This window comes from Esox lucius, chromosome 19, assembly GCF_011004845.1.
Source record: "Esox lucius isolate fEsoLuc1 chromosome 19, fEsoLuc1.pri, whole genome shotgun sequence".
Classification (NCBI taxonomy): domain Eukaryota; kingdom Metazoa; phylum Chordata; class Actinopteri; order Esociformes; family Esocidae; genus Esox; species Esox lucius.
The window spans coordinates 47,166,189-47,194,184 of NC_047587.1; the positions used below are offsets into that span (position 1 = coordinate 47,166,189).

The window sequence follows — 27,996 nt, forward strand, 5'->3', positions numbered from 1 at the left end:
ATTAAGTAGAAAATTGTGCTAAGACACATTTCAAATGTTGAAACTGAGAAATGTAATTGTTTCTTAAAAAATATACATACACCCGCAACAAGTTTCAAAAAGTTGGGACATGGGCAACAAAAGACTGGAAAAGTTGGAAAGTTGGAATGTAAAAAAAAACACCTGGTGAAACATATCACAAATAATTAGGTTAATTGGCAATAGGTCAGTAACATGATTGGGTATTAAAAAAGTGTCCCAGAGAAGATGAGTCTTTCAGAAGTAAAGATGGGGAGGGGTTCACCACTCTGTGCAAGACTGAAAGTAATTTGTGCAACAATTTAAGAATAACGTTCCTCAACTTAAAATTGCAAAGAGTTTGGGGATATCATCATCTACGGTACATTTTATCATTAAATGATTCAGAGAAACCGCAGAAATCTCTGTACAAGAGACAAGGACAAAAACCAATATTGGATGGCTGTGATCTTCGGGCCTTCAGACGGCACTGGATTAAGACAAGATTTTGTAGTGAAAACTTCCCGAAAAACACTGTTAGTGAACGCAATATGTCGTTGCATTCCACAAATCCAAGCTAAAACTCTATCATGCAAAGACAAAACCATGGTCCAGAAACGTGGCCGCCTTCTCTGGGCCCAAGGTTATTTAAGATGGACTGAGGCAAAGTGGAAAACTGTCCTGTGGTTTGACTAAATTATTTTTTGTAATCAAAAATGGATGTGGATAAGAGTTAAAAAAATGCCATGTTCATTTATTATTTTATAAATTCAAAACCATTCAACTTGTAGTTTTTCTGAACCCCTGGTGATATCCAAATGTAATGTAAAACAGGCTACCTATTATATTTTATTTTATTTCAATATAAAACCAATATATATATGTGTGTGTATATATATATATATATGTGTGTGTGTGTGTATATATATATATGTGTGTGTGTGTGTATATATATATATATATATATATATGTGTGTGTGTGTGTGTGTGTGTGTGTGTGTGTGTGTGTGTGTGTGTGTGTATGTATATATATATATATATATATATATATATATATATATATATATATATATATATATATATATATATATATATATATATATATATATATATATATATATATATATATATATACTCACCTAAAGGATTATTAGGAACACCTCTTCAATTTCTCATTAATGCAATTATCTAATCAACCAATCACATGGCAGTTGCTTCAATGCATTTAGGGGTGTGGTCCTGGTCAAGACAATCTCCTGAACTCCAAACTGAATGTCAGAATGGGAAAGAAAGGTGATTTAAGCAATTTTGAGCATGGCATGGTTGTTGGTGCCAGACGGGTTGGTCTGAGTATTTCCCAATCTGCTCAGTTACTGGAATTTTCACACACAACCATTTCTAGGGTTTACAAAGAATGGTGTAAAAGGGAAAAACATCCAGTATGCGGCAGTCCTGTGGGCGAAAATGCCTTGTTTATGCTAGAGGTCAGAGGAGAATGGGCCGATTGATTCAAGCTGATAGAAGAGCAAATAAGAAAGAGAGGCTACAATTTGCATGAGCTAAACCAAAATTGGACAGTTGAAGAATGTTGCCTGGTCTGATGAGTCTCGATTTCTGTTGAGACATTCAGATGGTAGAGTCAGAATTTGGCGTAAACAGAATGAGAACATGGATCCATCATGGCTTGTTACCACTGTGCAGGCTGGTGGTGGTGGTGTAATGGTGTGGGGGATGTTTTCTTGGCACACTTTAGGCCCCTTAGTGCCAATTGAGCATTGTTTAAATGCCACGGCCTACCTGAATATTGTTTCTGACCTTGTCCATCCCTTTATGACTACCATGTACCCATCCTCTGATGGCTACTTCCAGCAGGATAATGCACCGTGTCACAAAGCTCGAATCATTTCAAATTGGTTTCTTGAACATGACAATGAGTTCACTGTACTGAAATGGCCCCCACAGTCACCAGATCTCAACCCAATAGAGCATCTTTGGGATGTGGTGGAACGGGAGCTTCGTGCCCTGGATGTGCATCCCACAAATCTCCATCAACTGCAAGATGCTATCCTATCAATATGGGCCAACATTTCTAAAGAATGCTTTCAGCACCTTGTTGAATCAATGCCACGTAGAATTAAGGCAGTTCTGAAGGCGAAAGGGGGTCAAACACAGTATTAGTATGGTGTTCCTAATATTCCTTTAGGTGAGTGTATGTGTGTAAATATATATATGTGTTTGTGCACTTGCGTTTTTACATTTTCTGAATATTTCACATTATTACTCATTTAAGTGTCTCAGAAAATGGGTTTTCAATACATCCTTCATGTAGCTACGGGTCTGCAGAATCCCAGAATATAAAGCACTTCCTTCTACTATAAAGGATGACAATTCTAGAAGCCAAAATTTCAAGATAGTGACAGGCGGATTTGAAAACCCAAGCTGTCAGATGGTTAATGATGGAAAAATATATACTGGTTTTGGAACTACTGATGCTGCCATCCGGATAATGTTTATTTCAGGGAAGGTCTTGCTTATTTTAGCAAGATAATGCCAAACCACATTCTGCACATTTTACAACAGCATGGCTCTGTAGTAAAAGAGTGCGGGTGCTAAACTCGCCTGCTTGCAGTCCAGACCTGTCACCCATTGAAAACATTATACTACAAGGAGACCCCGAACTGTTGAGCAGTTGCAATCCTATATCAAGAAAGAATGGGAATACATTTCCCTTTCAAATCTACAGCAATTGGTCTCCTCAGTTCCCAAATGCTTACAGAGTATTATTAAAAGATGTGATGCAACACAGTGGTAAACATGTCCTGTCCCAACTTTTTTGAAACGGGTTGCTGGCATCAAATTCAAAATGGGCATGTATCTTTCCAAGTGCAATAACATTTTTCAGTTTCAACATTTGATAAGTTGTTGAAAGGACAAGAGTTGGAAATGCGCTTCTCGAGACTGATTCAGTTGGGTGCTAACCTGGTTGATAAATCCACAGGAAAATCTGTTGAGGTAGCACATCCCAGTAAATACACCGGTGGAATATATACATTTAACCAATACATTTTAATTGGTCACATCTGAGGATACAAACGTTGACACATTTTGTCTAAGGAGCCTTCATCAGAGCAAAGTTGTCTTTGTTCTATTTTCAATGAAATATAGGGGCAAATGATTTGCACATCATTGCGTTGTTTTTATTTGCATTTCATGGAGCATCCCAACTTTTTTTGATACAGTGCTGTAGTAAATACAATCTTGTATCTACTTTGTGGGAGCCTTGTGAAAACTGTGAGACTGTATCTTGTTTCGAACAATATTAGCTGTGTTCTTCCTTGTTCAGCGTTAAGGAACAGCAAGGAATTTTTCTCTACCAAGCACTCTTGAAGTTACACAAATGAGCCAATACATAGTTGAGAACACTGGAATACCTTGCCTTTGTACAGTCTAGATATGCAATATGTCAAACACAACAATCTGTTCCCTGTTCAGTCTGTGGGTGTAACAATCACCATTGATTTATGCAAATAAATGCCCACTTGCTTTGTAGTCAGGGAGGAAGTCAATTGTAAACTTTGTATAGCATATCTCAAGTAACTGAGCAAAGCAGTGGAACAATAGTAACTGAGTTGGATGAGAAAAATATTGTCCTACAGTATATCAAGTAATCTCTGAATGAAGAAGTAAAAACTATATTTGGTAGGCTGTGAACACAGCATCTGCTCATGGGAGATGATGTATCAGGTGCTATGCTTTAAAACTGCTCTGTTGGATTTGTTTTTCTCTATCTTTTCCACAGAATCTAGTGAGCATGAGGATAAGAGCACAGACGGATCCGGGGAGGTTTCTGTGGTAGAGGCCCCAAACATGCCTTCTCCCCCCACTGATACCCCAACAGAGGGAGAGGAGCGCCCTGAGGGGGAACCTCCCAAACTCCCAGAAGGGGATGAGGAAGAACTAGGACCTCTTCCTGACAACTGGGAGATGGCCTACACTGAGAAAGGAGAGGTTTACTTCATAGAGTAAGTGTGTGTATGTGTCTAAATGCTTTTCTGTCTATATGTTTGTGTGTGTGCATGCTTGTGTGTATGTGTGCATGCCACAATTGTTTCCCTACCTTGTCCTGACATTTCATGGAAACATACACCATTTTAAAAGGTCTGGGCTTTCTGCAAGTGTAATATTTGGGGTACATTTATATATGAATGTTAGAGCATTAAGGTTATTGTGAGGTTTTTGAGGTTAGTATAAACAGTTCCTCCCTCTCACCCTCATAACTAGGAAAGAGCCAGTTATATGACACCTTTTTAAACACCTTAAAGACTGACTTGGGGTATGAAACAGTTAATTTCTGACCCTTTCTCAATTTGAAAACAGACTTGTATTGTGCTGGTTCATCTATAACGTTGATAAGTTACTCCTACTAGTTAGTTACTGACATAATATTTGGGTAGGATATCCTGCTGAGAGCTGCTCACTTTTCCAGTAGTTGTATGCTTCCTTTCCACTGGGTTGTTTTTTTTGGATGGAAGCTGGAGATTTTGGTAAGATATAACATGACGTTTCTTAAGCATTTTCGATATTGTGTGATACTAGTTCATTAATCACTTATACAGTATTTGTTTCTGTTTGTTTTCTGTTCCATGTCACTTTTGTACAGAGTCTTTGGGTCCCTGAAAAACGCTATATAAATATAATGTATTATTATAAGGCAATTGTTTTTCTGTTAAGATGTACGTTTTCCATAGTTGCAATAGGACCTAGTAGGTCCTATTGGAAGAGGATAGTGATGACCACAGCAGTGGTTTTTATACTTTTCCTTTGGTAAATTAGATTTGGTTCAGGTAATCACCTAATCAGTACCTCATTAAGTAAAATTAGGTGTGCCTGTGTTGGAATTTAACAGAGCTGTATATAGAATAGTCTAAAGAAATTAGGAATTACAGAATTTGTTTGTTTTGAACGCTACTAAAACCTATGATACATTACAAATTTGCACCTTAACATCCACGGCATGTTTCAAGCCAACAACATTCAGCTCTGCAGGTGGATGTCCTACCCACTGCTCCATACAGGAATATGGGTTTGGAGTGACAAGTTATGGTCTTACCAAAGTCGCTACCATATGTCAAAAATGCATTTTAATGTTAGTTAGATTAACATTAGGTATCACAGCACTCGGGTTAAGGTTTGGGTTAAAATTAGGTATCACAGCACTGGGGTTACGGTTAGGCTTAAGGTTTGGGGTAAGGTTACTTTACGAAAAAGGTTAGGTTAGGGTTTGGTTAGGGTTAGGTGTCACAGCACTAGGTGTGGGTTAGGGATAAAAAGAAAATAACTTGTAACACCAGTACTCGCTACCTGCATCATCAAGTTCCTATTTGGAGCAGTGGGTAGTGCACCCATCTGTAGAACTGATGAGGATGATCAGAGGATGATTTACAGTAGCGTACACTGTCACTGTGCCTCCCATGATCACACCTCCCTCCAGGGAAGCTTGACTACATTGCTCCCTGTCGCCAGTCTATTAGCCACCACAGTCCATTCTTCAGGCTGCTAGTACCGCATTCACGGAACACCCCACAATTACACATACCTATTCATCATCACGTTACCCTGGACTTCCCATCATTACGCACACCAGATCCTCACAACTACAGTCTATAACTGCCCTTGTGTTTGTCAGTGTTTTTGTGGAGTATTGTCTGCTAGTTATCCAGGTGTGTTTGTTGTTTTTCTCGCCTAGTGCGCTTGTTCTTTTGTATCAGTTCTAAACCTTTTGGCCTTGTTTGTTTTATGCAATATGCTTTTCAGCTTAGTAAACCCTTGTTTCACCCTTCATCCTGCGCCTGGTCTCTTTGCTTACCACACTGTGACATACATGAACAACGAAATGTTTAATTGTAAAGGCAATTAGCAGAGTAAAAGGATGATCAAAGGTTAACTTACAGTAGTGGCATTTGGATTGCCGATGGTTCCTTTTTTCTGCAAGAAGGCTCGCAGCTCATTATCAGAATTAGATAAAAATCCAAAACCCAACACATTGATATCTGGATCTGTTTCTGATCCTCCATCTCATCTAAATTTTGCAGCATCTGTAATGCTGTCAGGGTGTCGAATCATTAGGTTTCGTTGGCCATTGTGAACTAAATGCTGTAAGCTGTGTCTGAGTTGTGTATAACCAAGTTCAGGTTATACACAATTTATACCTTCATCATTCTTCTTCATTACACATTACCTGTTTTGATTAGAAATAGAAGGAATCGAGTGCATGCAACTTAATGTAAACCTGTCTAATCTCTTAACTATAACACGTCAACCTACTAGTCCAGGAATCTATTAAGCTGGCTTTACTTAATTTTAGATCATTTGCCAACAAATCATTCTTGGTAAATGACATTATAATGTCCTGCAACCTAGATTTTATGTTTCTCACTGAAACGTGGCTAACAGAAGATTGTAGTGCTACTGTTCTAAATGAGACAGCACCCGAAATATTTGAAAACATTTTGTTTTTAACCACTTACAGACCTCCACGATATTCTGCAAATTTTATTAATGATTTTGCTGAACTGCTCTCTTTTAAATCAGTTGATTTTAACTTGTTTATTATTACGGGGGATTTTAACATCCACATACAGTGGGGAGAACAAGTATTTGATACACTGCAGATTTTGCAGGTTTTCCCACTTACAAAGCATGTAGAAGTCTGTCATTTTCATCATAGGTACTCTTCAACTGTGAGTGACGGAATATAAAACAAAAATCCACGAAATCACATTATGATTTTTAAATAATTAATTTGCATTTCATTGCATGACTTAAGTATTTGATCACCTACCAACCAGTAAGAATTCCGGCTCTCACAGACCTGTTAGTTTTTCTTTAAGAAGCCCTCCTGTTCTCCACTCATTACCTGTATTAACTGCACCTGTTTGAACTCGTTACCTGTATAAAAGACACCTGTCCACACACTCAATCAAACAGACTCCAACCTCTCCACAATGGCCAACACCAGATAGCTGTGTAAAGACATCAGGTATAAAATATTAGATCTGCACAAGGCTGGGATGGGCTACAGGACAATAGGCACACAACTTGGTGAGAATGCAACAACTGTTGGTGCAATTATAAGACAATGGAAGAAGTTCAAGATGACGGTCAATCTCCCTCATCTGGGCTTAAGCCAGCGCATGTCCAGGTCCGTCTGAAGTTTGCCAGAGACCATCTGGATGGAATGGGAGAATGTCAAGTGGTCTGATGAGACAAAAATAGAGCTTTTTGGTCTAAACTCCACTCGCCGAGTTTGTAGAAAGAAGAAGGATGAGTACAACCCCAACGAACCCCATCCCAACCGTGAAGCATGGAGGTGGAAACATCATTCTTTGGGGATGCTTTTCTGCAAAGGGGACAGGACGACTGCACTGTATTGAGGGGAGGATGGATGGGGCCGTGTATCGTGAGATCTTGGCCAACAACCTCCTTCCCTCAGTAAGAGCATTGAAGATGGGTCGTGGCTGGGTCTTCCAGCATGACAACGACCCGAAACTCACAGCCAGGGCAACTAAGGAGTGGCTCCATAAGAAGCATCTCAAGGTCCTGGAGTGGCCTAGCCAGTCACCAGAGCTGAACCCAATAAAAAATCTTTGGAGGGAACTGAAAGTCCATATTGCCCATCGACAGCCCCAAAACCTGAAGGATCTGGAGAAGGTCTGTATGGAGGAGTGGGCTGCTGCAGTGTGTACAAACCTGGTCAAGAACTACAGGAAATGTATGATCTCTGTAATTGCAAACAAAGGTTTCTGTACCAAATATTAAAATTTTTTCTGATGTATGAAATATTTATTCATCCATCCATCTTCTTCTGCTTATCCGGGGCCGGGTCGCGGGGGCAGCAGTCTAAGCAGAGATGCCCAGGACTTCCCTAGACACTTCCCCCAGGAAGGTGTTCCGGAGGCATCCGGAACAGATTGCCCAAGCCACCTCAGCTGACCCCTCTCGATGTGGAGGAGCAGCGGCTCTACTCTGAGCTCCTCACGGGTGACCGAGCTTCTCACCCTATCTCTAAGGGATCACCCAGCCACCCTGCAGAGAAAGCTCATTTCGGCCACCTGTATCCGGGATCTTGTCCTTTCGGTCATGACTCAAAGCTCATGACCATAGGTGAGAGTAGGAACGAAGATTGACCAGTAAATCGAGAGCTTTGTCTTGCGGCTCAGCTCTTTCTTCACCACGACAGACCGATGCAACGACTGCATTACTGCAGAAGCTGCACCGATCCGTCTGTCAATCTCCCATTCCATTCTTCCCTCACTCATGAACAAGACCCCTAGATACTTAAACTCCTCCACTTGAGGCAAGAACTCTCCACCAACCTGAAGTGGGCAAACCACTCTTTTCCAACTGAGGACCATGGCCTCGGATTTGGAGGTACTGATTTTCATCCCGACCGCTTCACACTCGGCTGCAAACTGTCCCAGTGCATGCTTATGTCATGCAATAAAATGCAAATAAATTACTTAAAAATCATACAATGTGATTTTTGGGATTTTTGTTTTAGATTCCGTCACTCACAGTTGAAGAGTACCTATGATAAAAATGACAGACTTCTACATGGTTTGTAAGTGGGAAAACCTGCAAAATCGGCAGTGTTTCAAATACTTGTTCTCACCACTGTAAGTGCAGCATTTGACACTGCTGATCATAGAACACTTTTAGATAGGCTGGACAATTGGGTAGGACTGTCTGGGACAGTCCTTAATTTGTTCAGATCTTATCTGGAAGGGCAGAGTTACTTTGTCACCATTGGTAAGCATGAATCTGATCAGGGTGGCGATGACATGCAGAGTTCCCCAGGGATCGGTTATCGGACCGCTTCTGTTCAATATCTATATGGTACCTCTGGGCCAAATTCTACAGCTCAACAACATTAACTTGTTGTTAAATCATTGTTGATATAAGGAATGCATTTTCTGAATTTTCCAAGTCTCCTCCCGTTTTAAACTTTAGGAGGACATGAGGTCCTGGTCCACACCTGCAGAGTACCTGGTTTGGGGGACCCGTTGCTGTCCCTGTCCAATGTCCTCCTGGTTGTTTTGCAGATCAAGACGATACCTGATGATTTCAGCTGCCACTGTGCTGACACCTCCTCCCTCCCCCATGTTGTCCCTGTCCTTGCCCATCTGGTCATGCTTCTGACCTGGTCTAAATTTAAATAGACTCTGGATTCAGCCCACATGCATTTATTAATTATTCCAATTGGACTCTTAATATTTCACCCGGCACAGCCAGAAGAGGACTGGTCACCCCTCTAAGCCTGGGTCCTCTCTAGGTTTCTTCCAAAATTTCGGCCGCCTTAGGGAGTTTTTCCTAGCCACTGAAATTCAGCACTACTGTTGTTTGCTCTTTAGGGTTTAAGGCCAGGTGTTTTTGTAAAAGCACTTTGTGACAACTGCTGTTGTAAAAAGGGCTTTATAAATACATTTTATTGATTGATTGATTAACTACCATAGCTATGCTGATGATACTCAAATATATATGCCATTCGAACTGTAGGACAATAGCTCAGTAGACTCACTGTGTCATTGTATAGAGCACATAAATACCTGGATGAACCAAAATTGTCTACAATTAAACTAAGATAAAATGAGATTGTGTTTGGCAACAAAAATTTAAAAAACTAGTATTAGTGAAGAGCTGGATTCTCGGGCCCTAAGAACCAGGGACCAAGTGTGTAATCTTGGTGTTCTGATAGACTCAGACCTCACATTTAACAGTCATATCAAAGTGGTCACCAAAACAGCATTCTACCATCTTAAAAATATAGCCAGAATCAAGGGCCTGGTGAGAAGCTCATCCATGCTTTTATCTCTAGTAGGCTTGACTACAGTAATGGCCTCTTAACTGCACTCCCCAAAAAATCTGTAAAACAGCTGCAGCTCATTCAGAATGGGGCACATCACTCCGGTTCATATCTTTGCACTGGCTTCCAGGCTGTTACAGAATAGAATTTAAAGTGATACTTTTAGTCTATAAATCACTGTATGGTTTAGGCCCTGAATACATTTTTGATATGTTTGAAGCAAATAAACCGAGCAGGGCTCTTAGATCCATGAACTCAGGTCAGCTAGTAGAGCCCAGAGTCCAAACTAAACATGGTCAAGCGGCATTTAGCAGTTATGCTGCACGCAACTGGAATAAACTACCAAAAGATCTTAAACATGCCCCAAAACTTATTTTTAAATCCAAGTTAAAAATACTTTTCTTTTCATGCCCCTAAAACTGAACGCTTAAACTTAACCGCACTGTTTAACCTTACAGGTTTTATAGCTTCCTATGTTTTTGTCACGTTTTTATTCTATTTTTATTTTCTTATTCTATGTTTTATTATTATGTTGTTATTTTATGATTTATCTTATATTTCTCTATTTCTTTGATTTATTTGGTTATTACATTTCTATTTTGCTATCTTTTACCAATCCTTTTCTGTAAGGCAAGTTCTGGTGGCCATCAGAGGAATAAACCTCTTTGTAAATGTAACAATCTGCGGATGATGGATAATGCAAGTTCTTGTGCTGCTGTTTAGACATGGATGTAGGGTATTATCTCACAAAAGGACTGATGAATTTATGGGATGAATATAAAATGCAGGTACAGACAAGGCATAAATGTCCCCCTGGAAAGAGCCGAACTAGACATTAATGCAAAGATTATCTCACAAAGGGACTGACGGGTTCATCCTAGCACTGGAATGCGAGGATTGAGATACCGGGGTGTTGAAGTTCATGTACAGTACCCCTGGAGACAGCTGAGCTAGAGAATTGTAACAATCTTAATTTTAATTCTATTGTATTTTTATTATTTTTTTAATTGTTTTTCATTGCACATTGAATTGCTTCTATGTAAGAATTGTGCTATATATAAATTAACTTGCTTGCTAGGTGTTTTTGGGTTGATCTGGGGGTTATCGCCCATTCTATGGAGTTACTTTTGTTTCAATAAGAACAAACAAAAGTATTAGTATTGCAAACAAAATAATTAATACTGATAGCAAGACATTCAAAAGTATTGAGATCCAAAATATATATTGCAAATAAAATCTTTTGAAATGCGAAAATAAATTAATTAAAAATGAATGCAAATAATTCTTTGAGAGGAAATATTTTTTCTTGACAATGCGATTGGGTTAAAGAAATTTCCCCATTTGTTTTCTGTATTTGGTTACGTGACCCAGTATTTTGCTCTCGATTACTTTTTTTGTGGTTGCGAGTTTTTGACACAAATTTCATGGTGGGCAGGTTTAAGAGAGAAAATGCATCTCCATTGGTCAACCAGACTGGGCAACATCAAGACCTCCAGTTCGTTTACACTGTGGGTTTGTCACATTAATAATTGCAATATATATTTTTTTTCATCTCATAGATTTTAGTTGATGTTTTGCTTTCAGTATTAATTATTTTGTCAGTGATTTACAGTAGTACACATGAGAATATAGTGAAGTCATTTGTTTATTGTATTGATGAAAAACAGTAACATGTAATATGTTTGTTAAATTGATAATTGGTGATTGGTAAAGAATATAGTGAATAATTATTTAGCGTAATACATTTGTAGAATCATAATCTTCAGTAAAATAAGCAGAGAAAAGTGAGATTATAGGATGTCGTATTTTGTCTCTCTATCTCTCCTAATAAAAAAAGTATTGTGTAATACGTTTGCCTAATTGGTGATTGGTAAAGGAATATCGTTGGTATTTCTTTTTGTGAGAATTATTTAGATTTACATTTAATGAATTAGCCTAAACAAAAAGCTGAATCTCCTATTGAAAAACAGTAATGTGGGACACATGTTGAATTGTCGAGTAGCCTATATCATTTGTATTATGTTTCAATAATAGCCTAATTAAGTTGAGTGGTCATGGAATTCTTGTATTTCATTTGTAAGTTAATTGAAATTCAACCAAGGCTCTAATCATTCATCTGGGAGTATCACATATTCATCCACTGAGGTAAATCATTCATCAGTGGTAATTTGGGCTTGAGTATCATTCGCGGCTGCTGGGTACCAACGCTAAGTGACATGTGCTTTTGGCGGATTAAGTTGGAAAACGGTAGAAAAACCGGTAAATAGTCTCTAAATAGTTTTCCGTTTGTGAGTTTAGAATTCTGACAATGGAACAATGTAATATACACATATTTATGAAAAGTTCATGGAAGGAGGAGGGTGTAGCTTTCAAAATGCCAGTTTATTGTAATTACAAAGTCAAACGGGAATTGGTGTAGGCATTTGGCGGTTCCAGTGTTACGGACACTGGTTCCAGCCCACTTGTATTTTTTGACCTGCTTGTCTTCTGATCATCCAAAAGCATTGACTTGGCCCAATAGGTCATGTACATTTATAATCTTCCCCCAGCACAGCCAGAAGAGGACTGGCCCCCCCTCAGTCTGGATCCTTCCTAAGTTTAGCCCTAATTTTGGACTCTTATAGGGAGATAATCCTCTTTGGGGTTATAGGCTGGGTTTCTGTAAAAGCACTTTGTGACAACTGCTAGTGTAAAAAGGGTTTTAATAATCTCGCTCGTCCCTTCCATGACTCCAACTTGCTTGGCTCCTTCTTGATATTTCTCCTTCCCTCTCTCATCTCCAGTCACAACACAAAAACTACATCATGGCTTGATCCTCGACTGGCAAAGAAGGCCAAACCACCTGAGGAATGCAAAGAGGATGGTGAGTGTTTTTATGTACATTTATGAAATGCTAGTACATAAGGTTTCTGTCTTCTCCTGTCCCATTTCTTATTTTTTATTGGCATCTCTTATTTTATTGAAACCCTTTTAAGGTTCTATCGATCTTTCTGTCCCTCTATAAATCAAAATGTGCCGTATTACCTTTGAATATTTACTCAGTATCTGTTGGGACGGCAATTCCAACCCAACAGAACCTATTTGGAAGTAGGAACAGAGACAAAATTCTCTTAGCACAATTAGTGGTTTTATTACTTGCAAGGAGAGCGGAATCAAAGTTTACAAATTAAGCTGTGAAACATCTCTGAAGCAGTTGGAAATACATTCAATACTTAAATGGGTGGGGGTAAGAATCTGCATATTCATCCTGTGAAGACAACATACACTCACCTAAAGGATTATTAGGAACACCTGTTCATCATCATCATCATCATCATCTTCCGCTTATCCGGGGCCGGGTCGCGGGGGCAGCAGTCTAAGCAGAGATGCCCAGACTTCCCTCTCCCTAGATACTTCCTCCAGCTCTTCCAGGGGGACACCGAGGCGTTCCCAGGCCAGCCCGAAGACATAGTCCCTCCAGCGTGTCCTAGGTCTTCCCCGGGGTCTCCTCCCGGTGTGACGGGACCGGAACGCCTTCCCAGGAAGGTGTTCCTGAGGTATCCGGAACAGATGCCCAAGCCACCTCAGCTGACCCCTCTCGATGTGGAGGAGCAGCGGCTCTACTCTGAGCTCCTCCCGGGTGACCGAGCTTCTCACCCTATCTCTAAGGGATCGCCCAGCCACCCTGCGGAGAAAGCTCATTTCGGCCACCTGTATCCGGGATCTTGTCCTTTCGGTCATGACCCAAAGCTCATGACCATAGGTGAGAGTAGGAACGTAGATTTACTGGTAAATCGAGAGCTTCGCCTTGCGGCTCAGCTCTTTCTTCACCACGACAGACCGATACATCCACCGCATTACTGCAGAAGCTGCACCGATCTGTCTGTCAATCTCCCGTTCCATCCTACCCTCACTCACTCACTCGTGAACAAGACCCCTAGATACTTAAACTCCTCCACTTGAGGCAGGCACTCTCCACTCACCTGAAGTGGGCAAGCCACCCTTTTATTAGGAACACCTGTTCAATTTCTCATTAATGCAATTATCTAATCAACCAATCACATGGCAGTTGCTTCAATGCATTTAGGGGTGTGTTCCTGGTCAAGACAATCTCCTGAACTCCAAACCGAATGTCAGAATGGGAAAGAAAGGTGATTTAAGCAATTTTGAGCGTGGCATGGTTGTTGGTGCCAGACGGGCCGGTCTGAGTATTTCGCAATCTGCTCAGTTACTGGGATTTTCACGCACACCCATTTCTAGGGTTTACAAAGAATGGTGTGAAAAAGGAAAACCATCCAGTATGCGGCAGTCCTGTGGGCGAAAATGCCTTGTTGATGCTAGAGGTCAGAGGAGAATGGGCCGACTGATTCAAGCTGATAGAAGAACAACTTTGACTGAAATAACCACTCGTTACAACCGAGGTATGCAGCAAAGCATTTGTGAAGCCACAACACGCACAACCTTGATGCGGATGGGCTAAAACAGCAGAAGACCCTACTGGGTACCACTCATCTCCACACAAATAGGAAAAAGAGGCTACAATTTGCACAAGCTCACCAAAATTGGACAGTTGAAGACTGGAAGAATGTTGCCTGGTCTGATGAGATTTCTTTTGAGACATTCAGATGGTAGAGTCAGAATTTGGCGTAAACAGAATGAGAACATGGATCCATCATGCCTCGTTACCACTGTGCAGGCTGGTGGTGGTGTAATGGTGAGGGGGATGTTTTCTTGGCACATTTTAGGCCCCTTAGTCCCAATTGGGCATCGTTTAAATGCTACGGCTACTTCCAGCAGGATAATGCACCATGTCACAAAGCTCGAATCATTTCAAATTGGTTTCTTGAACATGACAATGAGTTCACTGTACTGAAATGGCCCCCACAGTCACCAGATCTCAACCCAATAGATCATCTTTGGGATGTGGTGGAACGGAACTTCGTGCCCTGGATGTGCATCCCACTAATCTCCATGAACTGCAAGAAGCTATCCTATCAGTATGGGCCAATATTTCTAAAGAATGCTTTCAGCACCTTGTTGAATCAATGCCACGTAGAATTAAGGCAGTTCTGAAGGCGAAAGGGGGTCAAACACAGTATTAGTATGGTGTTCCTAATAATCCTTGTGGTGAGTGTATATTCCTTATCTCTTCCTTCCCAATGTTGTGTGTCTTCCTCTATCTTGTCCTAAAACCCATTGATCTGTGTCTGTCTACACCCATTCTGACAAAAGGTTTACGTTTACCACAACACCTCATTCTTCCTTTCCTACATTAACAACACTATCAACATTCTTCTTCTTGTTTAAATACAGGGACTCAGTACTTTCCCATTAACTCATACTTAAACCAGTAATTGCTTATTCCTATATACACTGAACAAAATTATAAATGCAACACTTTTGTTTTTGCCCCCATTTATCATGAGCTGAACTCAAAGATCTAAGACTTTCTCTATGTACACAAAAGGCCTATCTCTCTCAAATATTGTTCACAAATCTGTCTAAATCTGTGTTAGTGAGCACTTCTCCTTTGCCAAGATAATCCATCAACCTCACAGGTGTGGCATATCAAGATGCTGATTAGACAGCATTATTATTGTCAGAATCCTACACCAAAATGATTCAATGGCCTTCAAGAACAACTTAATGTACAAATGTTTTCACTCAAATGAGAAACTATCTAGGTTAAATATCACTTTAAATTTTGTAGACTTAACTGACCTAAAATATACACTGATGAATCAAATTATTATAACCCTATGCTTAAAATGCTGTTGGTCCTCCGCATGTCGCCACAACAGCGCTGTTAGAAATCGGACGTTCGTATAGAAGTGAAATAATGTGTCAAGGGAGAGAGTAATTCTATTATTTATTGCATTTGATAGTCTATTGTTCGTGATGTTACACACTCGAAACTACTATTACAAACTTAATCTCATCTCAAAGAGTTTCCAGTTGTCCTTTACTTTATAGACCTTGCAGGACAGATTACACAGTACTGTAAGCCCATTGGCTGATTACTGTCGCGCTTTGACTGAACGTGACTTCCTGTGTACCGATAAACAGATGTTCTGTTGTAAACGGAACAAAACAAGCATACATTCATACATTTCAGCAGTGCCAACCCGCTGATGCATGGACTCTACAAAACCCCTGAAAGTGTCCTTTGATATCTGGCACCAAGACATTAGCGGCATATCCTTCAAGTCCTGTATGTTGTGAGGTGAAGCCAGCGTGGATTGGAGTTGTTGGTTCAAATAATGTAAAAGATTAATTTAAAATGTAAAGAGCATATACAATTGCATTATTAGTATCAAGGATAGCAGTTCTCCAGAGATTTGAGATTGCAAGATCAAAGGTGCATGCAGAGAGGCTGGGGGAAAAGCAAGACCGACCGTTTTTATTTATTTCAACTTAATTTTAACAGGGAAAACAGTCCGAGACCTGGATTTCTTTTAAGGTTGTTTCCCATGTACAGTTAAACCCACAAACAAACAAAATATGTTTTAAAACAAGAACATTTTAAAACGTACAAAATGAAGAAATGCAATTCAACAGAAAAAATCACAGCCAGTTTATTAATCCATAAAATTTTTAAATGGGCAAGGGCCCCCAAAGTGTCTAACTTAAGTTAATCTGCAGTTTTTTCATGAGTAAGGTGCAAAGGAACTAAAGGCAGTCCTGCCCAACTCTGTGGAGACCGCAGGTGTCTCTAATGTTATCCACGTCTGTGATCTGTTTTTTAAATTTGTTAGCCTAGTATAAAATTTAAGAATGATATGTATGGAGGTATTTTTAAACGATGTGCTTCGTAATTAAACAAGAGCATGTTGCTCTCACCTCACAGAAAGACAGGTCGAACCCACATTGATATAAAAGGTATGTACCTATAAGGGGGTATCTATCCTGAGTAATTCTACCCCCAATTTAGTGGCCAAACGATGGTCAGTGAAATTACCCGCAGCGCCAGAGTCTACGAGCTCCGTCACTTACACTGTTGTTCCCCGTACTGACAGAAGTGCTGGCAGACAAAACTGCTTTTTTGTGATGTTTTAGACACCTGGGCGCTGGTAGAAGGGCATTGGCTATCTAGTCATGGTGGGCAAAGTGGACAGCGGCTGAGGAAATGTCCACTCTCTCCGGACTATACAGTGGGGAGAACAAGTATTTGATACACTGCCGATTTTGCAGGTTTTCCTACTTACAAAGCATGTAGAGGTCTGTCATTTTTATCATAGGTACACTTCAACTGTGAGAGACCAGAAAATCACATTGTATGATTTTTAAATAATTAATTAGCATTTTTTTTGGTATATACTACCAACCAGTAAGAATTCCGGCTCTCACAGACCTGTTAGTTTTTCTTTAAGAAGCCCTCCTGTATTAACTGCATTTGTTTGAACTCATTGCCTGTATAAAAGACACCTGTCCACACACTCAATTAAAAAGACTCCAATATCTCCACAATTGCCATGACCAGAGAGCTGTGTAAGGACATCAGGGATAAAATTGTAGACCCTAAAATTGTAATTCTAGGGTCATCCAAAGTTAGGTTCTGTGACCTGGAAAAAAAACATGAATTTTGTTTTATCAACATTTAGTACCAAATACAGGCCATAAGTTATTATTTTTTACAGTTGGAATCAGACTGCAGATGTGCAACAGCGTGTACAAGAGAGGGAGCTGTATTAGTGTCTTCATAATAATGAAATGCACAATTTCTTAAAGAGTTACTGATTTCATTAATATATAGAGTGAACAATATAGGACCCAAAATTGAACCCGATGGAACTCCTTTGTGAATTACAAGAAATGTAAATTTGATTTTCAATTGCCTGTGTTCATATAAGTCTTTGACATTAGAGTTTTACAACCAGTGAAGTTGCTGTGGTAGTACTGTGCCCACATCTAAAACCAGATTGAAATTCATAACCAGGTTTCTGATCAAAAAAATAAGTCTGTATATGATTGAGATACCAAATTCTTATAATCTTATAATATAATCCATCTTTGACAATAAACCCTGTTTATTTAGGTGTAAAAACTGGTTGGAACTGGATTTGGACCTGTTTTAGATTCATTCCAAATAGTCAATTAATTAATGTAACAAATGTATTTAATATATAAAGAGACTATTACAGTATAAGTATCAAAGATAGAAAGTTCTCCAGAGATTGAAGATGCAGGCATGAGTAAGGAAAATGCAAGAGACATTCTTCAAACCCTCGCTCTGGTTATATCCTAAAACTCAAGGAGTGGGGGTAAGTTAACTAACCTAAGGAAAACAAAACCATTCCTGTAGAATATACCTCTTATCAATCCCTGGGGCTCATTCCATGACACAGGGGTGTTATCTCAAAGATTACTCAAGCTACTGTAGGCAATTAAAAGCAACCCTTATGTCTCTGCATTCGCTCCTAACAGAAACATCTGTTAACCATAAACATTCCAATGACAAACTACTAAAATAGAAATGAAGTACATACTGTAGGTATACATGTCCATAATAAATAATGATGAATCATTGAATCTGTAAATAAACATAGAATTGACATTTTTCGGTTGCTTCAAAATCAATGACCCTTGCGGTTTTTGAATGTATGTGTATTGTCAACATATACAGGATTGCTCATGGAGATTAAATTTCTGGTGTGACTCAACTGTATGGGCACAAGATTACTATTTACAATATCTCTATGTTAATGCTACCATGTAATAATACAATAATCAGATATAGTACTACCAATAGCATAGGTAAATATTAACCTGAAAAGGAACCAGGCAAGCCTAGTTCAGCCGGCCCGCAATTAAACATGATAAATGTTGTTGCCCTCGCTGGATTCAAACCCAGGTCTCCCACATGAGAGGCTGTGTCTTTAACCACTACGCCACAGAGCTACATGTTTGTGCGTGACGGTATAGCATCTTGACTAGATCATTTTGTTATGCTTTAACATTATATCAAGTTTGAATATTTTGCTAGACACCATTAACAGACTATTCAACAGACAGAACCCTTGGGAAGCAGCAGGGTCTGATGGTGTCTCCCCATCCACCCTGAAGCACTGTGCAGATCAGCTATCTGCTGTGTTCACAAACATCTTCAACAGCTCAATGGAGACATGCTGCATCCCGGCCTGTTTCAAGTCCTCTATCATAATCCCAGTCCCCAAGAAGCCAAGAATCGCAGGATTTAACGACTACAGACCCGTCGCCCTGACCTCAAGTGATTATGAAGTCATTTGAGCGCCTTGTGCTGTCCCACCTCAAGACCATCACCAACCCTCTACTTGACACACTGCATTTTGCCTACAGAGCCAACAGATCTGTAGTTGATGCGGTCAGCATGACTCTTCACTTCATCCTCCAGCATCTGGACTCCCCTGGAACCTAAGCCAGAATCCTGTTTGTGGACTTCAGTTCACCATAATTTCCGCTTTACTCCAAGACGAGCTATCTCAACTGGGAATGCCTGAGTCCACATGCAAGTGGATCACAGACAACAGGAGGCAGCACCTGAGACTGGGGAAGCACCTGGCTCCCCTCAAGGCTGCATCCTGTCCTTGTACACTAACAACTGCTCCTCCAGTCACCACTCTGTCAAGCTCCTGAAGTTTGCAGGTGACACCACCTTCATCTGACTTATTTCTGATGGAGATGAGTCTGCCTACAGGTGGAAGATCGTCATCTGGTGTCCTGGTGCAGTCAGAACAACATGGAGCTCTTACCCAGGAAATGGACTATTCAGAACTCTCCCCTCTGTTAGAAGGTTGCGGTCTATCAGGACCAAAACCTCTCATCACAAGAACCGTTTCTTTCCTGCAGCAGTAGGCCTCATGAACATGCCCCCCAGAGCCAAACTGACTATTTCCTCTCCCCACATACACGCTACCCTCAACTAGATAAATCTATGACCCCTCCCCACATACAATTCTAGAAACTTACATATTTTGTAGTATCTTTTTTTGTAATTTATTAATGCTGAGTCTACTGTTAATGCTCTGTCCAGTTTTTATTCATTTTTATTTCTTTTGTACAGAATTGCTGCACCAATGGATGAGAACAAATTCCTAGTTTGTTGTGAACCTTACTTGGCAATAAAACTCTGATTTAGATTATACAGTTTGGGGATAAAAGCTCTGAGCGATATAGGTCATGGATAAAGGCTTGCTCTGAGAAGTGAAGTTGTGTTTTCTCTTTAGTAATATGGGGGTCAGGGTTTATTAGCCTAGTGTCTCTGACACATGCAATAGGGCTGTGGTCACTGATGTCATTTACAAATAACCCACTAGCTATATGTTTGTGAGGTGTATTTGTTGAAAAATATTGATTAATCTAGATTTTTCCAGGTCTTTTGGATTAGGACGGATGGTCTAATTAATATTTGAGTAAGATTTTGTTCTATATAAATGTATTTTCGTTTAAGTGATGCTGGCATCAGCCAGTCCAGATTGAGATCTCCAATAATCAATTATTCAGAGTTGGCATAATTAGACATTAACTCAGACAATTTGCATAGAGCAGATACCAGAGCTGATGGTGGGCGATTAACTCCTGCTAGCATTATTAGTGCATTATGACTAAGGGGCCACATTTATAATAGGACTATAAAAGGACTATAGAAAGTAATTGCCCTAAACTTCAATATCCAATGCCTACCTCCCCTGCACGCAAACACAATGACCACAATAAATACACACACACTCCAATGTACCACTATACAGGAACAACAGCCCCAGGTACATGTGACAGTAATACAGTAGATATCATTTAGCGCAACCTAACCCCTCCTCCATTATGTGGGTGTTTGTGTGTGTGAAGAATATACACCATACTTACTGCCCATTCTCCTCTAGACCTTGCAGGCATGTAATTCCCTGGATAGAGTGATGTTGCTGTTATTATCCCAAAAAGGCTAAATGAAATGCTGGCTGACTGTTACATTAACTTTTTCAAACAACTTGGAATATCTTTTTCCCAAATTTATTTTCCCCAAATTACACCTTATTCCGTATATACAGTGCATGAATTTGGACAAAATTCCATCTGTGCAGCCATTTACTCCACTTTGTGTACAACCTTAAATTACCTTATTTTCTTCTCTTGTCTGTGACCCACCTTAAATGGTTTTCCTTTATTCAGAAAGAGAAAACAGTTTCCATAGCAACCACCCAAGTTACTCTTTTTTTATCTTGATCTTAGGCTTGATTTTGTCTTCTCTACCTTTTTCAAATAGCATGAGAGAGAAAAAGAGAACTGTGAATTTTGTTCATAGCATATGTCATTTCATTTGAAGTCTCAAATGCATGCATGTGAGTGTTTTTCATGCTCTGATTCATATTCCACTCAGATGAATGACTGGACTAGTGTGGAACATTCTTCTGTTATGACTTTAATATGACACCACACTTGCATGCTTACATGCACAACCATGCTTACACACGCACAAGAGAAATTAACCAACAGACCAGTTTATTGAGGGTATGTGTCATTATTTATATTTGTTAATGTGTGTATAATCTTAGGTAATTTATTTAGAGTTTAACTGTTTGTTCATGCTTTTGTGCATATGTGTATGTGAGCTAGTGAACCTACCAACCTTGCAGTAAATGTTGTGTTTTTGGCATCGTGGATATTACATTTCATTTTGATTAGTCTGCATCAGATGACTAATTTGTTCTCTATCAAAAACACATACACTCCCAAGTACATAGAAACCTTGACCATCAGAACACTTGAACAGAAACTAAACTAAAATATAGCTGCAAGCAGGATTGGCCACGCAAGCCCAAGAATTGACAACAGCGCCCCCACATTGTCGATCAGCACCACACATCACAGGCCTCTTTCGCATCTCGTTCCAACCACAGACAACAAGTTCAGGAAGTTGTTGGTACATGACATATGCAGACCTCCCATGCACTCTTCTGACCATTGATACCAAGTTTGGTGACAATTGGACAAATGGTTGCTGAGAAACACCCCTAACTTCCTGTGGAATTCTCAGACACAGGAAGTTGTTGGCAGGTGACATACGCAGACCTCCACAGCACTTCATTCCGACCAAGGATACCAAGTTTGGTGACAATCGGACAAACGGTTGTTGTGAAACTCACTCACTTCCTGATAGGCGGCTTCACTGCCATATTTGATTGGCTGCAATGGACAAACGATTTTGCTATTCAAAAATCCACCCAGTATCTTTTGTTAGGCATTGCCTGTAGATCATCTCTGCCAAGTTTCAGGAAGATTGGACAACATTTGTGACCTGTGAAAATGTTTAGAGCTTTAACAGGAAGTTGAATATGGGCGGAAATACAAGATATTGCAGCTCGATGTTCCAAGAAGCAATTTTCCATCCATCCACCTGTGAAGACAACATACACTCACCTAAAGGATTATTAGGAACACCTGTTCATCATCATCATCATCATCATCTTCCGCTTATCCGGGGCCGGGTCGCGGGGGCAGCAGTCTAAGCAGAGATGCCCAGACTTCCCTCTCCCTAGACACTTCCTCCAGCTCTTCCGGGGGGACACCGAGGCATTCCCAGGCCAGCCGGGAGACATAGTCCCTCCAGCGTGTCCTAGGTCTTCCCCAGGGTCTCCTCCCGGTGGGACGGGACCGGAACACCTTCCCAGGAAGGCGTTCCGGAGGCATCCGAAATAGATGCCCAAGCCACCTCAGCTGACCCCTCTCGATGTGGAGGAGCAGCGGCTCTACTCTGAGCTCCTCCCGGGTGACCGAGCTTCTCACCCTATCTCTAAGGGATCGCCCAGCCACCCTGCGGAGAAAGCTCATTTCGGCCGCCTGTATCCGGGATCTTGTCCTTTCGGTCATGACCCAAAGCTCAATTTTGTTTACCATAATGCCAGTCACATTGTGAGATTGTGAGGTTTGGTGACACTTCCTCCAGCTCTTCCGGGGGGACACCGAGGCTTTCCCAGGCCAGCCGGGAGACATAGTCCCTCCCGCATGTCCTAGGTCTTCCCCGGGGTCTCCCCCCGGTGGGACAGGCCCGGAACACCTTCCCAGAAAACCGTTCAGGAGCCATCCGGAACAGATGCCCAAGCCACCTCAGCTGACCCCTCTCGATGTGGAGGAGCAGCGGCTCTACTCTGAGCTTCTCCCGGGTGACCGAGCTTCTCACCCTATTTCTAAGGGATCGCCCAGCCACCCTGCGGAGAAAGCTCATTTCGGCCGCCTGTACCCGGGATCTTGTCCTTTCGGTCATGACCCAAAGCTCAATTGTTGGCTTGTTGCATTGTCATTGCTGCTTCCGATTGAGCCAGGAGCACCACTTTCTTTACATTTGTGTCCCTGTAGTTGAAGTGGGACAAATTGTACAGCTGTGGAAATCCAGAAAAAGCAATGATAATGTTTTTCTTTGGGATGGTTGTAGGAAAGATTGTATGGTAGCAACTTTTCTGCCGTGGACAGGAGGAAAGGACACACATTTTGTCATTGGCTGTCACCCAACATTGACTAGTGAAATTAATCTCAAATTTGCATTATTTCTTGTTTCAAGTTTAAAGGTTTAATGTCAAATGCATCAAACAACACAGCGTTATCCTGCACAATGAATTTTTTGTGACATGTCACCCGACAACTACTTATTGAAAGTTAATAGGAAGAGCAAAAATATATAAGCAAAAATATAGCTAGGCATAAAATAATAATACAATACAGTACTCTAGCAGCATTTTGGGTAGTGTTTGATATAGCAGCAATCTGGGTAGTATTTGAACATTTAGATATGGCAAGTATGGCAGTAATATACATAAGTGTAAACTAGCAGCAGTTGGTAGAGTTATTGAATATTATCGATATATGAGTGCAATAAGCTTATGAATGGTGGCATAGCACACTACAACTACGTAGTGAGAACTTAAAAAGAAACATTTACACACAGCAAAAATATCGCTAGAGGATAAAGCAATAATATACACAACACTGTACACAGCAACAGTTTAAAAAGATTACTGTAACCTAGCAACAATATTGGTAGCAGTTTTGAAAATAATTGATATGGCAAGTTTGGCAGTGATATACCTTTTTAAATCAGCATCAATTTTTAAAGAGTAGGATGTGGGAATATGAGCGGTATGGTAGAAGCATTGAGTATTATAAATACATATGAGTGTAATATGCTTATGAATGGTACATACAAATTAATATTCCAATGCCCATTAAAAGTACCTGAAAGGACATCAGAGCATCTGGAATGTTCATGTGTGATCAGTATGATCATGGATCAGTGATGCTGGTTGAGGAGCATTATGGCCTGAGGGAAAAAACTGTTTTTGAGTCTGGGAATGTGTGCCCCGATGCACCTGTAGTGTCTACCAGACAGCAGCAGTGTGAACAGACCATAGTCTGGGTGGCTGAAGTCTTTGATGTTCCGTGCTTTCCTAAGGCATTGTGTACGGTAGATGGCTGCCGAGGACTTGCTCCGTTGTCTTCACCAGCCTCTGGAGGGAGTTGCGATCCGCAGAAGATCAGCTGCCGTACCAGGCAGTAATGCAGCCTGAGAGGATGCTTTCATTGGTGCACCTGTAGAGTTTGGTGATAGTTTTTACAGACATGCCAAACTTTTTAAGTCTCCTCAGCAAGTATAGTCGTTTTTGACTGTTTTCACTGCCTGGACCATGTGAGGTCATCTTTGATGAACACACTGAGAAACCTGAAGTTGGAGACACTCCATAGATGTGAATGGGGTCACCTCCCCTCTGTCGCTTCATGAAGTCCACGATCAACTCTTTAGTCTTGTAGACGCTGAGAGAGAAGTTGTTATCCTGGCACAATGCAGCCAGGTTCTTTACCTCTTCTCTTCTGTAAGCGGTCACATCATCGTTCGAGATGAGACCCAGGATGGTTGTGTTGTCCATGAATTTAAGGATTGTGTTGGAGCTGTGTGGCCACACAGTCCTTGGGGGCTCCGGTGCTTAGGGTCAATGCAAAGGTGAGGTTGCCCATTCTCACCACATGGGGTCTGCCTGTAAGGAAGTCCAGGATCCAATTGCAAATGTTTTGTGTGATGGTAATTCCATCACTCGACACTCTTAAAGGAGTAAGTACAGAAACAAAATTAACTTGGCACAATTAACAGTTTATTTGGAAATAGAGAGACGCGTCAAACGCTTACAGAATAATAATCTGAGGAGTCTCTGAAGTAGATACATGAACAGTCCGTATTCATTACAGTTAAAAGGGGTGTGGTAAGAGGCTGCCCAGCTATGCTATGTCAATAAAACACATTGCTTTGTTCTGTCAATACCTAAGCTTCACACAAGGGGCAAGCTGTCCTACCCCACGTTTAACCTAAAGAGCTCTTACAGCATCCAGATAGACAATAGATGCCCTGATGAGTTATACAGATGCGCAGGTTAATGAGTAACCGTATAATCTGCCGATACCAGTAAATGGTGCCCCCTAGGCAAATATGATGCCCCCTCTCCTACATTCCTAAGGTACAAAGGACAGATACCCTTATTGGTTTAGGCAGAAGAACAGATGGCCGGAGTACCCAGTCTGTGTCTGTGTAGTCATCAATGTCCCCGACCGAAAGCACTGCATCACAGAACATCTGCTATCTTTTGTTTCAAAGCAGTCCTGTGGAGAGGTAATGGATCCCCCATTCCAGCATTGAACTGCCCGAAAAAATTGTTTTAGGCATTGTCTAAAGGATTGGAGGAGCAAAATCAATGTGTGATCCACCTTACCAAAAGCCAGGCAGGGGATGGGTTTGTAGTTATTTTTTATTTGTGAATAACAATGGTCGAGAGTTTGATCACCATAGGTAGACAACATGAACATGTTGGTGGTACTTTGGCAAAACTTTCCCCTATTGAAGTTGCCAACAAAAATAAAGGTTGCCTAAGGGTGAGTATCCTCTAGTCCATTTATTCTTCCATGTATGTCCACCAGTGAAACTGTTTTATCCATCTGCAGGGGTATGTAGACTACTGTGATTATTATGGAACTGAATTCCTGAGGAAGGTAGAATTTCGGTACCTTAACAGTTAGTAAACTCCAGGTCTGGTGAACAGTGTGTTGGAAGTACTGCAACATCCAAAGCCCCAGCGAGTTAACCATATGCAGACCACTCCTCCCTTATGTTTACCTGACTCTGGAGTTCTGTCCTGCTGGTAGACAGAAAAACCAGCAGGGGTAAGGGCTGGTGTCTACAAACGCTAGCACACAACAGCAATGTCCCCCTGAAAGTTAATCCGTGCATGTAGTTTGTCCATTTTATTGTTCAGGGATTGAACCTTTGTGAGTAAAATGCGAGCTTGATCTCAGAATTGAGCCCTATGGAATTCCTGTATTACAATAAATTAGAATTCAAATCCAACAACTACAATGTCCTTTCTTCTCTAAGGTAATTTTGAAACAAACAAACAAAAAACATTGGGAAATATTTTAAGATATGTATTTTCTTTTGCCTGGGAACAAATTATGCGCTACATAATTACAGTATGACACGCAACACAGGATGACACGGGATTGTCTTCAAAACCAGAAACCATGTTTCAGTTTCTCTGATTTTGATTGTTTTTCCAAATAATATTTTTTAAATTAGCTTCCACATGAAACATGCTTTAGTAATCTTCTAGGAAATCATCTTTGGAAAAACAATACAAGTAAATAATAATTAGGGGTCTTTGAGTAGGAAGGATTGACACTAGTGAAAATGCCTATGCAGAGTGTATGTGAAATAATGCATTTTGTCAGTGAACTGAATGACTGGATATAATCAGCAGATTGCAATGTTGGGTAGCCTTTGTCCAGAAAAAAGTAGCCTTGTTACTCCTATTTCTGTTGTCCAAATACTATGCTACTGTTAGCATAACAAATTCAGTTTGCTAGCTTGCTCCGATTACCATATATTTACTATAGGGATTTCTACAATTAAATTATATTATGGTATTTTTACAGTGGGGAGAACAAGTATTTGATACACTGCCAATTCTGCAGGTTTTCCCACTTACAAAGCATGTAGAAGCCTGTCATTTTTATCATAGGTACTCTTCAACTGTGAGTGACGGAATCTAAAAATCCAGAAAATCACATTGTATAATTTTGAAGTAATTAATTTGCATTTTATTGCATGACATAAGTATTTGATACATTAGAAAAGCAGAACTTAATATTTGGTACAGAAACCTTTCTTCGCAATTACAGAGATCATACGTTTCCTGTAGTTCTTGACCAGGTTTGCACACACTACAGCAGGGATTTTGGCCCACCCCTCCATACAGACCTCCAGATCCTTCAGATTTCGGGGCTGTCGCTGGGCAATATGGACTTTCAGCTCCCTCCAAAGATTTTCTATTGGGTTTGTGATGGCAATTCCATCGATCAGAACTATTAAAGGAGTAAGAACAGAAACACAATCCTCTTGGCACAATTTAAGTTTATTATTATTTGCAAATGACAGTCAAACGCTTACAAACATAATGGCCCGAGTAGTCTCTAACTTAATACAGGTCAATCGACAGTATTTAAAGAGAGAAAAGGGGTGTGGTAGAATCCTGCACAACTGCCCCAACTCAACAGGACACATTCCCTTTGTTCTATTACAACCTAAGCTTCACACAAAGGACAAGCTCTCCTTCCCCCCATAGGTAACTTCTTCAATTCCAAGAGTTCCAACCGAACCCGGACAGACAATAGATGCCCTGATGAGTTATACAGATGTGCAGATTAATGAGTTACCATTTCATCTGCTGATACCAGTCAATGATGCCCACTAGGCAAATACCAGATCCCCCTACATTCCTTATCTCATTTGAACAAGGGTACTCAGTCCTTTAATCAGTGAGAATACATTGGTTAGAGACATTTCCACATCAGGTTCAGGTATGGAGACTGGCTAGGCCACTCCAGGACCTTGAGATGCTTCTTACGGAGCCACTCCTTAGTTGCCCTGGCTGTGTGTTTCAGGTCGTTGTCATGCTGTAAGACCCAGCCACGACCCATCTTCAATGCTCTTACTGAGAGAAGGAGGTTGTTGGCCAAGATGTTGCGATACATGGCCCCATCCATCCTCCCCTCAATACGGTGCAGTTGTCCTGTCCCCTTTGCAGAAAAGCTTCCGCAAAGAATTATGTTTCCACCTCCGTGCTTCACGGTTGGGCTGGTGTTCTTGGGGTTGT

General features: G+C 40.7%; 1 protein-coding gene across 11 annotated transcripts in view; it reads left to right on the plus strand.

Annotated features, from left to right (window-relative positions):
- Window positions 1–27,996, plus strand: part of LOC105009031 (membrane-associated guanylate kinase, WW and PDZ domain-containing protein 2) — a 364,503-nt gene that overhangs the window by 208,366 nt on the left and 128,141 nt on the right. For all 11 annotated transcript variants that reach the window (XM_020044758.2, XM_020044759.2, XM_013131917.3 and 8 more), the window contains exons 5-6: window positions 3,797–4,019; window positions 12,643–12,722. In XM_020044758.2, the coding sequence (XP_019900317.2) occupies window positions 3,797–4,019; window positions 12,643–12,722 (303 nt within the window). The remainder of the gene's footprint in view (window positions 1–3,796; window positions 4,020–12,642; window positions 12,723–27,996) is intronic.